The sequence below is a fragment of the Astyanax mexicanus genome, chromosome 1 (assembly GCF_023375975.1).
Source record: "Astyanax mexicanus isolate ESR-SI-001 chromosome 1, AstMex3_surface, whole genome shotgun sequence".
Taxonomy (NCBI): domain Eukaryota; kingdom Metazoa; phylum Chordata; class Actinopteri; order Characiformes; family Acestrorhamphidae; genus Astyanax; species Astyanax mexicanus.
In genome coordinates, this window is record NC_064408.1 from 10396326 (window position 1) to 10411657 (window position 15332).

Here is a 15332-nt window from a genome sequence, read left to right on the forward strand (position 1 = left end):
TACCTTAAATGCTGGCTGAATATACATGCGGCCACCTGTAGATAATGACCTGGGAATTAGGCCAAAAGTGAGAGCAATAACGTTTTAATTCATATTTAATTTTATTTACATTATATTTCACTCAGAGTTAAACTCTGTCCCTCGCATTGTGTTCTCTCCTTTATTCAGAGCGTTTTCACAGCACTTTGCTTACATGCTGTTTTTTACTGTTAAAATGCGACATCTACAGGCGGCCGCATGAATGTTCAGCCAGCATTTAAGGTGGAACGGAAATCTGAATAAGACACTGGCGAATAAGAAGCTAACTTCAGCCTCGTCCAAGATCCGGAGGCTTATTTTGATATTGTGTGATTCCTCTAAAAGTTCCAATATTTCATGATTTGTGAATCCACGTCTGAAGTAGTCCTCAATGATGGTATCCATTTTGCATCTTTTGTCTCACCTGCTTCTGTCTCTGTACAGCCTACTAGTATCTCAAAATATTGAGATAGTATCTCAAAATATTGACTTAGTATCTCAAAATATTGACTTAGTATCTCAAAATATTGAGATAGTATCTCAAAATATTGAGATAGTATCTCAAAATATTGACTTAGTATCTCAAAATATTGACTTAGTATCTCAAAATATTGACTTAGTATCTCAAAATATTGAGATAGCAGTTTACTTAATAATAATAAAAAAACATTTTGCTGGATTATTTATTTTTTTTAGGTGGCGGGAATGGGCTTCCATAGAATACTCTAAATTTAATAAAAAAATAAAATAAAATTAATTAATATAAAAGTAAAGTTTCGTTATCCTTTGGTGTGTGTGCAAGTTTTTTGTTTTGTTTTGTTTTTTGTTCACCTGGACAGCAACGACATCCGGTGAAGCGCTGCGGAGCACTTTGGGGTTTGTAGTTTATGCGGATGTCGTGTGACTACAACACCGAAGCTGTCACATATTCAACTGTTTTTCACTGTGCGAACGTACAGGCAGCGTTTTTTCTATTCTGTAGCACATGCTTATAGCGTTGTTGAATTGATATAAAATCCACAACATTTATGTTGTTTATAAGGTGGATTATTATGAAAATGTATTAAGAATGCTGCTATACGATATTATCTCGGATATTATATCCGAGATAATTTAATAATGGCCATGTTATTAAAACAAGTGTTTTACAGTAATAAAAACGTCAGGGTCATTTTCTAATGCATTTTAAATGAGAAGTTCAGCCCCGTTAAAACAGTTTATTTATTCTTGCACATCGATTTGAATGATTTAATTATTATCTTCGAACAAAAACAGCAACAACATAATAATAATAATAGTAATAATTTTTCTTCTACTTCTTCTTCGTGTAATAATAATAATAATAAGAAGAATACTTATAATAATAATAATGATAACATTATATACACTAATAATAATAATAATAATAATAATAATAATAATAATAATAATAATTATTATTATTATTATTATTATAAGTATTATTATTATTATTATTATTATTATTATTATTATTATTATTATAGTTGTATTGCAAGTAAAAATCATTAATCATTAATAATCAATAATTTAATATTCTTTGCTATCAGGGTTCACCACAACATATAACTGCACTATAATTAAGATAACTGTACTAATGACTGTGTTATAAAAATAAACATTTTAACAGTCAAACATGCAAAGCATTTAAAAATGGGAAATTCAGCCCCATTTAAAAAAGTAATTTTATTCCTGCACATAGATTAAATCATTTAAATATTTTGAATAATAATAATAATAATGATTATTATTATTATTATTATTATTATTATTATTATTGTTGTTGTTGTTGTTATTTTTATACAAGTTGTAAGTCAAGTACAGTTATTTTTTTTAATAAAGTTTATTTAATGTATTTAATGTTATTTGCTACCAGGGTTCACCACAACATATAATTGCCCTTTAATTGAGATAACTGTACTAATGACTGTATTATAAATATAAATTTTTTACAGTTAGACACGCAAAGCATTTAAAAAATAAGAAATAAGGGGAAAAAATTAAATAAAAACACAATTTACACGTTTCTATGGCTACATAAGTGACGCGGCGCGCGTCCTCGTTCAGCGCGACGATTGGTTGTTATGCTTACTGAGTTCCTAAATTGGAGAACAGCGGCAGCACCAGCAGCAGCTTTTCACTGAGGAGATCCAGCGATTTTTTGGACAACAGACCCGTTTATTCTTTAATATTTACTGTTTTATTAACTGTATTGTGTTTTAATTATTATATTATTGTTATATTACTTGTATTTTCTGTTATTAATCACACATATTTTGTTTTTCAGGTGTCGAAACCGGTGTGGGTATACTGACACCCCGCGGTCAGACATGGAGTTTTGGCGGAGTGAAGACCATCTCCTGGAGGTAAGTAAACCATTATCTAATTTTACACCAAATTTACAGTGAAAAGATAAAACTAGGAGCAGCATGAATTATAGCAGCTGTTAGTTCTGCAGGCGGAGTCTGAGAAAGGGGTTACGTAGTTAAGTAACTAGCTTAACCTAGTTAGCATAGCATTATGTGTTCACAGATATCATGAAATAAGCTCTAAAATGTTTACTGAGCTGTTTTTACAATATAAGTGTCAGCAGTAACAGTAAATGCTTGTATATGTTTTATATCAGATTTTTGAAAATTATTGTAATACGTTTTTAATGTATTTTTATTACAGGGGGCTTCTGGTGGGTCAGGAGACCAGTTCATTCTCCTGCCTTTTTGCGTGAGTTATTGTTGATCTGCATAAAAATGCAGCATGTTTAGTTTATATTGCATATATTGTGTATATAATCCTGAGTTGTGTTTCTTTCCATGTTCCTGAAGGGCACTGAGGAGCTGAGGGACGCCTGTCTGCAGTGGCAGGGTGAGGGTCCAGACCCTTGGAAGGAGCTCAGGAGGGTTCAGCACGAGTTCCTCGAGGGGAAGTTGAGGGCCCTCATCAAGAAGGTGAGAAAAGCACAATAAACAATTAATTAAGATTCAGAAAAGCATCACAGTCATACAGCTGCTTCCAAAACCATATGCCACTTTAAATCTGTTAAATGTCTATTAATATGAGTCTTTAAAGTCTTCATCTTCTACTCCATTGCAGCTTTCCTTGCCCAGGCGGCATGGTGGGGGAGTCCTGGTGCCGGTAATGGAGGCAGCCCCCGCCCACAGGCTGGACTCTACTAAGCCTGATGTCCCAGGTCCAGTTGCACAGGTAAGAGTTTGCAGTTAATCCTATATAATCAATATAACCTCTGCCTCTCAACTATCTTCAAATGATTATAGATCTACAGTTCATTAGGAAACCTGTTTTTTTCTTTCTCTGTTTTCATCTAGGCTTTGTGTGACTCGGACCACGTGGAGGACAATGGCAGAGAGAAGATGTTGGAGCCACCTCCTAAAATACAGGTTAGAGTTCAGTGTTATTTAAAGCATCACATATAAGAAGCTGTGAGAAAGGCATGTGAAAGTAATGATTACAGTGTTTATTTAATAAGTGGTTCTTTAAGGGTTTTAAAACCATTACACCTTGAAATCCATTTGGATGCTTAAATGGATTTTGAGTAATTTTTACATATTGTCTTTAATAACATCACAGTAAACCTCACACACATACAGTAAGCACATACACTTTTATATACATAGATATTTTTATATTTTTATAAATGATTTAGTAATAATAATATGCTGCTGTAACATTAGATTAGTCCCCCTACTGTGGGACTAATACCTTACTGACACCCATACAAACACCCTGTCACCCTGCACTTACTTTACACTGCATCTATCAGACTTTCTCATATTATATAGCATTCTGCCCACTGCACTTCCCACTCAACTCATTCCTTACCTGCACTTAATCATAGTTATTCTGTCACCTACTGGACTATTTCCTAACTTCCACACACACACTCTTGATATCTGTATATCTACATCTGTGCAACATTTGTTCCGTGCAATATTTGTCTATAGTGTAAGTTATTATGTGTATTGTTATTGAGTGTACTGTGTATATTGTTTATGCTGTAAATGTATCTGTATGTCTTATTTTATATCATATTTTATTTTATTCTTCTTCTTGTAAATATTGTTTTCTGCACATTGGTGGGAATCTGCACCCAATTTCTTCACTCACATGTACACCTGTATTCTGTGACGTGACAATAAAAATCTTGAATCTTGAATCTTAGCTTGTTTCGTTTTTACATTGACAGTGCCAAGAAGCTCCAGCTCCAGAACTCACCACCACCTCTCATCCACAGCCATCCAGCCAGGGAGACACTGCACCATCACTTACCACTAACACAAAGAGCAGATACCTCAAACGCCTTGCTACCAACTTAAGAACCTCCATTGTGTGTCGTTCCAGGTCTTCTCGCCGCGTCCTGGTGCAGGTTCGAGAGGCGGAACCAACTCACAGGCTGGACCTTCAGGACACAAAGCCTGAATTGGAGCCAGTGCCAGCTGCACAGGTAAGAGTTTGGACTAAATCCTGCTGTCAGCTATGGAAGATTCCCTGTATGTCCCATTTACTGTATCTCATTTTATAAAAATAATTGTTAATTTATGGTATAATTAAGTCCAACGCTTTAGGCATAATCCCTGCATTTACAGCAATACCGATAAGCATTTTATTATGTGTTACTTGTAAAAAATATGTAAATATTTAACAAGCTTTATGCAGTAACAGTATTAGAAAAATGTCTACAACAGTGAAGGTGAACACCAGTTCCCCTTCATTTCTGTGTCTCTGTCTCTTGTAGGACGAGGACGACCTGGAGGTCCTGGAGGTGGAGGATCACAGGCCGGGCTGTGATGAGCGAAGCGAGACAGCTCCAAAAAGAAAGGTCAGATTTCAGTGTTACTTAAAGCAAAAGGATCAGCATAGAATCATAAAAATGTGCTGTTTTTTGTGCTGTATTGCTCATGCATGTATATGCAATTTCTCAATGTTTTTTACACCATGTCTTACTTAGTTCTTTGTTCTTTTGTGCCTTTTCATGCAGAGAGGATGGCTACAGCACCTGCTCAGCTGCTTCAGGAGGAAAGCAAGAAAGAGCTGAAAAGGTGGTCTGTAGAGTATCTGGGTGTAGAGCTCTTAAATACATACACACATACATACACACATACATACCTACATACATACACACATACATTGCAAGGTTATACTTTTATAGTGGTATGGAGGTCGTGGGTAATATTCTGTGATATCCTATGTCGTGAGCTTGGAGGGGGGTGAGTCTGGGATGCCAGATTTCACTGCTGAGTCTTCCTGAGGTGTTCAGCGTAACGCTTATGAAGGGAGGTGCTCAGCGGATGACCCCTGTGAAGAGCTTGAGGCGTAGTGAAGGATCAGTGTAGGAGAAGTGAAGGGTGGGTGTTTCGTGTTTGGGATAAATGCTGCTGATTGGATGGTAAATGGCCACAGCAGCGTAGTTGATAGGTGTATGAGTTTATGGTTCTCATGTAGTGTAATATAAGTGAGTGAGAGTAGAGTATAGGGGAAGTGAATGGGCGGGGCTGTAGATTTAACCACAGTTGCATTAGTTGCATAGATATAGAGATAGGAGAAGGATTCACATAGAAAAACACAAACACACATACATACACAAACACACACACAAACACATATACACAAACACACTAATACACTCACACACACAATTTCAAACAAACACACATATATACACACATGCACATGCGTACACACACATACATTTACAAAGACACATTAATACACACAGTTTCAAACACATACATACACAAACACACACAATTTCAAATACACATACACAACTGTGTGTCTTTATGTGCATGTATGTATGCATGTGTGTATGTGTGTATGTGTTTTTGTATATGTATGTGTGTATGCGTGTGTGTATGTGTGTTTGTGTATGTATGTGTGTTTATTTATGTGTGTGCATGTATGTACATGTGTTTAAAATTGTGTGTGTATGTGTGTGCATGTGTTGTATGTGTGTGTTTGTGTATGTATGTATGTGTTTATGTGTGTTGTTCTATGTATGTATGTTCATGTGTATGTATGAATGCATATATGTATGTGCGTGTGTGTGTGTGTCTGTTTGTGTGTATGTGTGTGCGTGTGTGAGGGCTGCAACTAATGATTATTTTGGTAGTTGACTAATCTGATGGTAATTTTGTCAATTAGTCGATTAGTCAGCGATTATTTCTGCCATGTTCTCCATCTCTAAAAACAACAGAAAAACAGCTAAACATGAGATTTAAAAGGCATTTAAATTTCCAGATGTTTAAATGTGGAAAGTACTGATATTTAGAGAGTAAATCTTTAATATGTTGTGTTCAGGCACTTTTGGAGACACAGACTAAGTTGAGTGTAAACTGTAAATGACACATTTACCAATATCCCATTGCGCTTCTGTCCCCAGCACTTGGTGTAATGCAGTACTGTTACAAATTAACGATTAGTGGACAATTAAATTTGTAGTCGACAAATTTAAAGAATCGACATTTGATTATATCGACTAATCGTTGCAGCCTTAGCATGTGTATGAATGTGTGTGTGTGTGAATGTGTGTTCTCCATGGATCGCCACCTTGACGTTGGTGGAGAATCTTGTGTGTTCCAGTGAACCTGAGAGCGATGCCGTCTGGAACTTAGGTTCCTGGTAGGGTCACCCATGGCGGTAAACTCGAGGGAGAGGTTCCAGACAAAGTGCGATCTGAAGAAGACTTCAGTGGTAGGCAGAGGATGATGGGTGCGTCACAAGGGCTGGAAAGGTGGATGAAGGCTTCAACAGGAATGGGTCTCCAGTCGTCTTGGTCTCCATGCCACTGGGCCCTGACCCAAATATATTGATGTGTTTGTGTTTGTATGTACGTGTGTGTATGTGCATGTGTTTGTGTGTGTGTATGTACAGCGGTATGAAAAAGTTTGGGGACCCCTGATTATTTTCATGATTTTTTTTATAAATCACTGGTTGTTGGGATTAGCAATTTCAGTTAAATAGATCATATAACGCATAAGATGAACACAGTGATATTTGAGAAGTGAAATGAAGTTTATAGGATTAACTGAAAGTGTGCAATAATTATTTAAACAAAATTAGGCAGGTGCATATATTTGGGCCCCCTTGTTGTTTTATTGATTTGAATACCTTTAGCACAGGGGTGTCCAAACTTTTTTTGTTGGGGGCCAGAAGGAGAAATATATTTGAAGTCACGAGCCACACTCTGTAATAAAACAAATAATGAAATATAACACTTTAAATAATACTTTTAGACTCTTTTGCCCCGTTTTTCTGCGCTAGAAATGCGCACCCTCTCCGCTTTTAGACTATTTTGCCCCGTTTTTCTGAGCTAGAAATGCGCACCCTCTCCGCTTTTAGACTATTTTGCCCCGTTTTTCTGAGCTAGAAATGCGCACCCTCTCCGCTTTTATACTCTTTTGCCCCGTTTTTCTGAGCTAGAAATGTGCACTCTCTCCGCTTTTAGACTCTTTTGCTCCGTTTTTCTGCGCTAGAAATGCGCAGATTATAAAAACCTGCTTAACAGCGGGCCAGGTTTCATTCTATTTCTAAAATACCTCGCGGGCCGCTCCAAAACAGGAAACGGGCCTCATATGGCCCGCGGGCCGTAGTTTGGACACCCCTGCTTTAGCAGTAATTATTGGAACACAGAATTTGTTTGAAAAGCTCATTGACCCTCCCTGTGCACCTCCCTGAAATCAACTTTTGCAACTTGGGATGTCTGTGGTTGGGTCAAAATATCTACCTACTTCATATCTCCCCTATATATCGGGAACTGTTTGCTATGCCGAGACATGTGAAATTGTTTTGTGTTTAGAATTGAGAACTTTTTTCAAGTATGAAAGTTCTGAAACGTATAAACTACAAATGATTTGCTCCATAGGAACCCATTCATTTTGGGTTCACTCGGGAGCGCCCTCTGCTGGTCAAACAAACCCAGAAAATATTTCAGAAACCATCCCTAAAGAGTAAAAAAATTAAACATAATTTAAAAAGTGTTCTAAATCACATTAAATAAGTAAAAGTTAGCTTTTACTTTGCCTCAGTGACTCTAGTACTGCTGTTTTCCCAGTGTTTTTTGCAGTGGATGGAACTAAGCTGACTACTTTTTCAGTGGTTTATAAACTTCATTGGCTGGTTCCTGGTATATTCTGATAGTTAACAGCTCTCAAATAGAATTGTGTGAAACACAGAGTAAAATGCATGTAAAATTGATGAGGAGATTTTTATAAAGTTCATTTTTCAACGAACGATCCCAGCAGCTGAAGATTTTAGCAGAAAAAAAAAACACAAAAAACACAAAAATGTTAGCAATGACTGGAAAAATATGCAAATAATTTTTAAATAACTGCAAAGAATGATAATGTAACCAAGTATATATTTTATCATATATGTTTTGAATTAGCTTCTGAATCTATCTATCTATCAAGCAACAAGAACAGGTTGGTCATAAAATACTTATCATCACTGGATTTCTCAGAAGTAAATACAGCAAAATAAGATATATTTGTAAGTAAAATTAAATCTTCATACTTGACCCCTCTATAAATACAGTGGCCCCTTGAATTAATCCAGACACAGCCGTTATATTTTAAAGTAATAAAAATAATTTAATCTCACAGTTATTACCCTGACTTCTGAGATTCTCAAGTTTTATAAAATCATACAAGTCATACAATACTTATCATTGGACTTCTCATAAGTAAATACACCAAAAAATATATATTTGCTAGTAAATTAAATCGTAAATAGCTCAGATCAGAAATTGCTGCTATAGGAAGAGATTCACATGTCAATTAAAGGAACATTACGGTTTTGTAGTTCTATAGTCTAATAGAACTACAAGTCCCATCAGCCTGTCGCGTCGCGTAGACGCGTTTGTCCTCATCCAGCGCGCGCCGGGTGTTCCGCTATGCTGACATGGCTGCGCGCGGGCCGGGCTCGGTGCGCGCGGGGGCTCTCGGGGCGCTGCTGCTGGTGGTGCTGGGGGTCTGGGTGGTCCCCGCGGCCGCGCTGATCGAGGGGCTGTACTGCGGCTCGCAGAGCTGCTATGATGTGCTGGGGGTGGGCAGAGACGCGGCCAAGGCGGAGATCGGGCGCGCGTACCGGCAGCTGGCCCGAAAGTACCACCCGGACCGGTACCAGGGCGAGGAGGGCGCGGAGGCCGGCCAGCAAAAGTTCCTGCTGATCGCCACTGCCTACGAGACCCTGAAGGTGAGACAGGAGTGGTGGGACACCCGTGGGTGCGCGTGCATGTATGAGTGTGTGCGCGTGCATGTATGAGTGTGTGCGCATGCACGTGTGTTTACCTTTTGTGGTGGTGGGGGTGCACCGATAAAAGTAGTGCATCTCAAAAAAATATAATTTAAAAAGTTACTTTATTTCAGTAATTCAGTTCAAAATGTGAAACTCATATATAGATATTTTACGCACAGAGTTTTTATTTTATTGTTTATGACCAACTGGTACTTATGTCAGTCCTGCTAGATAATGAAATCCGCAGCTCCATAAAAGATGACGTGGCTCTCAAACATTACGGATCATCAGTAAATTTTACATTTCATTTGTAAATCAAGGGATCTGGAGGAAGAGTGGAGAGACACACAGTTCAAGCTGCTGGAGGTCTAGGGTGAAGTTTCTACAATCAGTGATGGTTTGGACATGTCATCTGCTGGTGTTGATCCACTGTGTTTTATTATTAAGTCTAAAGTTTTGTTTTCCCACAGAATCTTACAGCACTTCATGCTTCCCTAAGCTTATAACTTTTATGGAGATGCGGATTTAATTTTCCAGCAGGATTTGGCTGCCCACACTGCCAAAAGTACCAATTGCTATTATATAGTATTATAAATTTTCTGAGACACTGATTTTTGAGTTTTCATTGATTGTAAGCCATAATCATAAGCAATAAAAGAAGTGAACGCTTAAAATAAACCACTCTGTGTTTAATACATCTATATAATATGAGTTTTACATTTTAAACTGAATTACTGCAATAAAGTAACTTTTCAGTGATATTAAAATGTTTTGAGGTGCACTAGTATACCCAGCATAGCGATATCAGACTGTAACTTAGTACAGGAGTGAAAAAAGACCCCTGGTATATAATGATATTTATATTTATATTATATTTCTGTGGCACATCAGTCACTTTTGTAATCAATGTCATTGCACATTGCACTTTACTCTGTTAATTATTTAATTATTTAATGACCATTAGCAACATCTACTGCACTGCTCCGTTTACAGATAGATCCATGCCTTGTATAGTTAGGTTTTTATAGCCTTATATGTTTTCTATTCTTCTGTGTTTTGATTTGTCTGAGTATGTTTCTTACTGTATTGTGTTGTTGCTGCTGGATGTCTACATTTCCTTTGGGATAAATAAAGCATCCATCCATCCATCAGCAGTTTGTGCACCTTGATTCAGCTGATTTCAGTAATCAGTCGTTTTTTTAACTGGGAAAATCATCAAACTGCGCTGGAAGCTGACCCTCCAGGAGATGAGTTGGCTGTCCTTCATTTACATGATCTCTTCTTCTTTGATTTGCAGGATGAAGACGCCCGCAGGGACTATGACTACATGCTGGATCACCCAGAGGAATACTACAGCCACTACTACACCTACTACAGGAGACGGCTGGCTCCCAAAGTGGACGTTCGGATAGTCATCCTGGTAACCGTGTGTGCCATCTCCATTTTTCAGGTAAGTGTTATTTAAGAGCAGTGTATACCAGGTATATATTAAATATTGCAAAGTGCCCATTTTACTGTGCCCATTTGACTGTGCTCTTCTGTGTCGCCTGTGTTCTATTGACTGTGCCCTTCTATGTTTGTCTGTGTTCTACTGACTATGCTCTTCTAAATGTGCCCTATCGATTGTGCCCTACCGACTGTGCCTTTATGACTGTGCCCTTCTATGTTTTTGTTGTACTGACTGGGCCCTTATGACTGTGTCCTTTTATGTTTGTCTATGCTTTCCTGACTGTGCCCCTCTGACTGTGCCCCTCTGACTGTGCCCCTCTATGACTGTGCCCCTCTATGACTGTGTCCTTTTGATTGTGTCCTTTTGACTCTGTCCTTATGACTCTGTCTTATGACTGTGTCCTTCTATGACTGTGCCCTACTATATTTGTCTGTGTTCTACTGCCTGTGCTTTCCTGACTGTGTCCTTCTGACTGTGCTTTCCTGATTGTGATCTTTTATGTTTGTCTGTGTCCTTCTTGACTGTGTCCTTCTTGCCTGTGCCTGTCCGACTGTGCCCTTCAGTATATTTGTTTGTGTCCATCTGACTATGCCTTCTCACTGTGTCCTTCTGACTGTGCTCTTCTGATTGTGCCCTCCCTTTTTGCCCTTCCAATTGTGCTCCTCTAGCTGTGCCCTCCCGATTGTGCTCCCCCGACTAAGGAGCTACTAATAATCCCAAACAAGCTTAGCTGTGAAACACAGTGGAGGTAGTGTCATGGCTTGGGCTTGCATGGCTTATTCTTGGACGGACTCGTTAATCTTCATTGGTGTAGAATGAACTCTTAAGTCTACAGAAATATTGTGTCTGTCAGTTAAAAAAATGATGCAACCAAACCGATTGGGAAATCCTCCACAATGCAGCAAGATAATGATGCAAAATGTTACCACAGTCTGTTAAACACAGTTTATCAGGGGCAAGAAGTGGAAGGTTTAAGACTGGCCTAGTCAGTCTCTAAATTTAAACCCTTTAGAGCGTGCATTTTACCTGCTAAACAGGATACTGAAGGGAGTAACCTCCAACAGACAAATGCTACAGTGAAAGCCTGTTAATCACAGAAGAAGAATGCTAATGTTTAGTGTTTAGTGATGTCAGTGGGTCACAGACTTGATGCAGTTACTGCAAGCAAAGGATTTGCAGCTAAATATGAACAGTTTATTTTATTCACTTAATTTACTTTAGGTTTACCTGTTCCAATACTTTGCTAACAAGTAAAATGAGTGGGTTTAGACAGGAGGTGCAATATTCTGAACTGTGTATACTGCTCAGCTCTCTGTGCTGTATTCTGAACTGTGTATACTGCTCAGCTCTCTGTGCTGTATTCTGAACTGTGTATACTGCTCAGTTCTCTGTGCTGCAAACCAAATTAATGTGCTTATTTGACTGTAATCTTCTGTGCTCTTTCACTGTAATCTTCTAACTGTGCTCTTTTCTTCTAACTGTGCTCTTTTGACTCTAGGCTTCTAACTGTGCTCTTTTGACTGTAATCTTCTAACTGTGCTCTTTTGACTGTAATCTTCTAACAGTGCTCTTTTTTGACTGTAATCTTCTAACTGTGCTCTTTTGACTGTAATCTTCTGACTGTGCTCTTTTGACTGTAATCTTATAACTGTGCTCTTTTGACTGTAATCTTATAACTGTGCTCTCATGAGTTCTACTGTTTGTGCTCTCCTGACTTTTGCCCTTTCCATCTGTGATCCTTCAACTGTGTTCTTTTGTGCTGTTCTAACTGTGATCTTCTCCCTGTGCTATTATGACCAACATTTCCATAACCTTTTTTGACCAATACGGTGTTTTATTAAAGTAATGGTGATGATTGTCTGGCTCATATCCTCTGTTCTCTGCAGTATTACAGCTGGTGGAGCAGCTATAGTGAAGCTATCAACTATCTCACCACCGTCCCCAAGTATCGCATCCAGGCCACAGAACTGGCGAAGCAGCAAGGCCTGTTAAACCGAACCAAAGAGAAGGGCAAGAACCGGCGCTCCAAAGAGGAGATCCGCGAGGAGGAGGAGGAGATCATCCGAGACATCATTAAGAACAAGATAGACATCAAGGGAGGCTACCAGAAGCCCAACATCTCCGACATCCTGCTGTTTAAGATCATACTGTTCCCGTACTACATGTGCACGTATGTGGCGTGGTACTGCTCGTGGATCTATCGATTCACCGTTCGCGGTGAGGAGTACGGAGAGGAGGAGAAGCTGTACATCATCCGCAAGAACATGAAGATGTCACAGGCTCAGTTTGACAGCCTGGACGACCACCTTAGACAGACCTTCCTGGAGAGGCAGCTCTGGATAAAGGAGAACTATGAGGTAGGTTATAGAGGAGGAGTAAATTTCATTTCTCTCATTAATAAGAAAGTTTTGGCTGTAAAAGCTTCAGATCACACCTAGCATCTGGTCCTTAAGGCTTTACTGTAAACTCAGTGAAGGCAGACTAAGATGCTTTTTCTTGTAGAAGTATTAATTTGTTAATTTATTTGAAAATGTGGCAGACTTTTTTGGCTTTATCTCTATAGAACTGGGAATGGAGCTAAAGTGTCCATGTTTTTACTATTGGTGTAAAAATTGATTAATTTAAAAATTGAATCAGCTTAATTATAACCTTTTCTTCTCCTTAAGACCAATGGCCCTATTTTAGCGATCTATAGCGCATCGGTCAATAGTGTATCCCGCAAGCAGCTCATTTAACCCTGCTGTTACGTTCATTGGTCAGGAACAGCAATGGTGTTCCTGGGTCATTTTGAGACGGTGCATGTTTAACGGGTCAATTTGACCCAGAACATAACAGGAGGGGTAAGGGAACAGCAATGTTATTTTATTCTTTATTCTGTTTATTGTTGAGTTAAAAGTCTTGTGTGTGTGTGTGTGTGTGTGTGTGTAATGAGAAGTGAAACACACCTGACTTGCAGACCACCATGCCCATCATTATAGATTTATACCTGAACTTTTAACAACTGGGGCACAAGACATGAAAATAGGGGGGTGTAAGATAGCAAAGAGCATCGAAATGCGCCTTGCACAGTGTGTACTATAGGGCCCAAATATTTTAATAAATGGGTATTTAAAATTAAATTATTAAAAGAATCAGTGTTAAATTGACAAAATGATTTTTTTTTAATAGTCAAACATTTTTTATAAATTTGGGTCCCAGTATTTGAATAATAATTTTTTATTCAAATGTTGCATTAATGTATGTTGGCAAGCCATTCTCCATTATGGTAAAATTAGCAAAGGGGGCTCCGAGTGGTCCTGCAGTCCGAAACGTTGCCACTATGATCAGCAGATTTAAGGCTGATTCGAATTGCAATCATGCAGCTTGCCATCAGCTGCCAGAGCCCTGAGAGAGCACAAATTGTCTTTGCTCTCTCTGGGTGGGTACAGTAGATGGCGCTCTTTCCCCTCATCACTCCTAGGGTGATGTTGATCAGCACAAGGCTGCGTCTGTGAGCTGATGTATCAGAACAGAGTTGCTGCGCTTTCCTCCGAGCGTGCTGTGACGCTACTCAGCAATGCTGCATCTGCTGATTCTTTTTTCAGCAGTGTGAAAAGAAGTGGAGTCTGACTTCACATGTATCAGAGGAGGCATCTGCTAGTCTTTACCCTCTTTGTGAATAGGTGGGATAGTTGGCTTTTAACAGATCCTGGTAACTAACTGAAGCTTGCTTGGTTGTGTTTTAAGGTGTACAAACAAGAGCAGGAGGAGGAGATGAAGATGAAGATGGCCATGGACCCGCGGTGGAAGCGATATAGGAGATGGATGAAGAGCGAAGGGCCTGGACGCATCACCTTCATCGACGATTGACCGCACACGCCACGCACACACTGGGCCGGTGAAGATGGGCATCCCTTTATACCAAACAGCCTGCTGTGTGTGTTAGCGTGTGAACACCAATGTTTACAAAGGACTTTTTATGTGCATTTATATCAAGACCTTTGACTGATTTTCATAGATGATGATGATGAAGATGATAATAAGACTCTTAAGGTGAGGGCTGTTTTCAGGTGCGTGTGCCGAGGCTGCTGAAACGGGGCTGTCTGGAGACGATCTGGCATCAGTTTTGGAGGTTTTGGCAGCTCTGTTGAGTTATTAGCAATCGATAAGCAGGGAGCTCACCTGTTCGCTGCTGTCAACTTTGGCCTTTCATCACAGGGCGGGGCTGCTGTTCTGTCTGTCTTACCTGTTTGGCCTCTTTATGCATCCCACCGATGGAATATTATATTTTTAAAAGAATATTAAAATGACTGTTAAACCAGATTTGTTGTGTTTTGCTCTTTGCTTTTTTTTTTTTTTTTTTTTAGAAACATACACTTTGGCCCAATCCCATTTCAGGGTAAAAGGGGTAGGTTAGGGGTAGTGTTGGGGCTGCATGACCCAATCAAACTGAGATTTTTCAAAGGCACACTCAAAACAGAGTGCAACAAGAATCACTGGCAAGATGTAAGCGCCACAAGCAACCAAAGAAATCCACAAATGTGAGTGTTTTCCATTTTAAAAAGTATGATAAACACTATATTACCATAGTTTAATGTTTGTTCATGGCTATTTTCTT

At 38.9% G+C, this 15332-nt stretch overlaps 2 protein-coding genes across 2 annotated transcripts; both read left to right on the plus strand.

Moving 5' to 3' along the window:
• The first annotated feature begins 2043 nt into the window (after window positions 1-2043).
• LOC111191292 (uncharacterized) lies at window positions 2044-8822 on the plus strand. The gene is made up of 8 exons (XM_022665796.2): window positions 2044-2402; window positions 2710-2757; window positions 2859-2981; window positions 3127-3237; window positions 3360-3431; window positions 4238-4495; window positions 4787-4870; window positions 5030-8822. Exons 1-8 carry the CDS (start codon window positions 2367-2369, stop codon window positions 5084-5086), a joined length of 789 nt encoding a protein of 262 aa, XP_022521517.2. The 5' UTR covers window positions 2044-2366; the 3' UTR covers window positions 5087-8822.
• An 87-nt stretch (window positions 8823-8909) lies between these two features.
• dnajc25 (DnaJ (Hsp40) homolog, subfamily C, member 25) lies at window positions 8910-15037 on the plus strand. Its single transcript, XM_007229682.4, has 4 exons — window positions 8910-9243; window positions 10583-10735; window positions 12622-13092; window positions 14462-15037. The coding sequence occupies exons 1-4, from the start codon at window positions 8950-8952 to the stop codon at window positions 14582-14584; spliced, it is 1041 nt and encodes a 346-aa protein (XP_007229744.2). The 5' UTR covers window positions 8910-8949; the 3' UTR covers window positions 14585-15037.
• The last annotated feature ends 295 nt before the right edge of the window (window positions 15038-15332 follow it).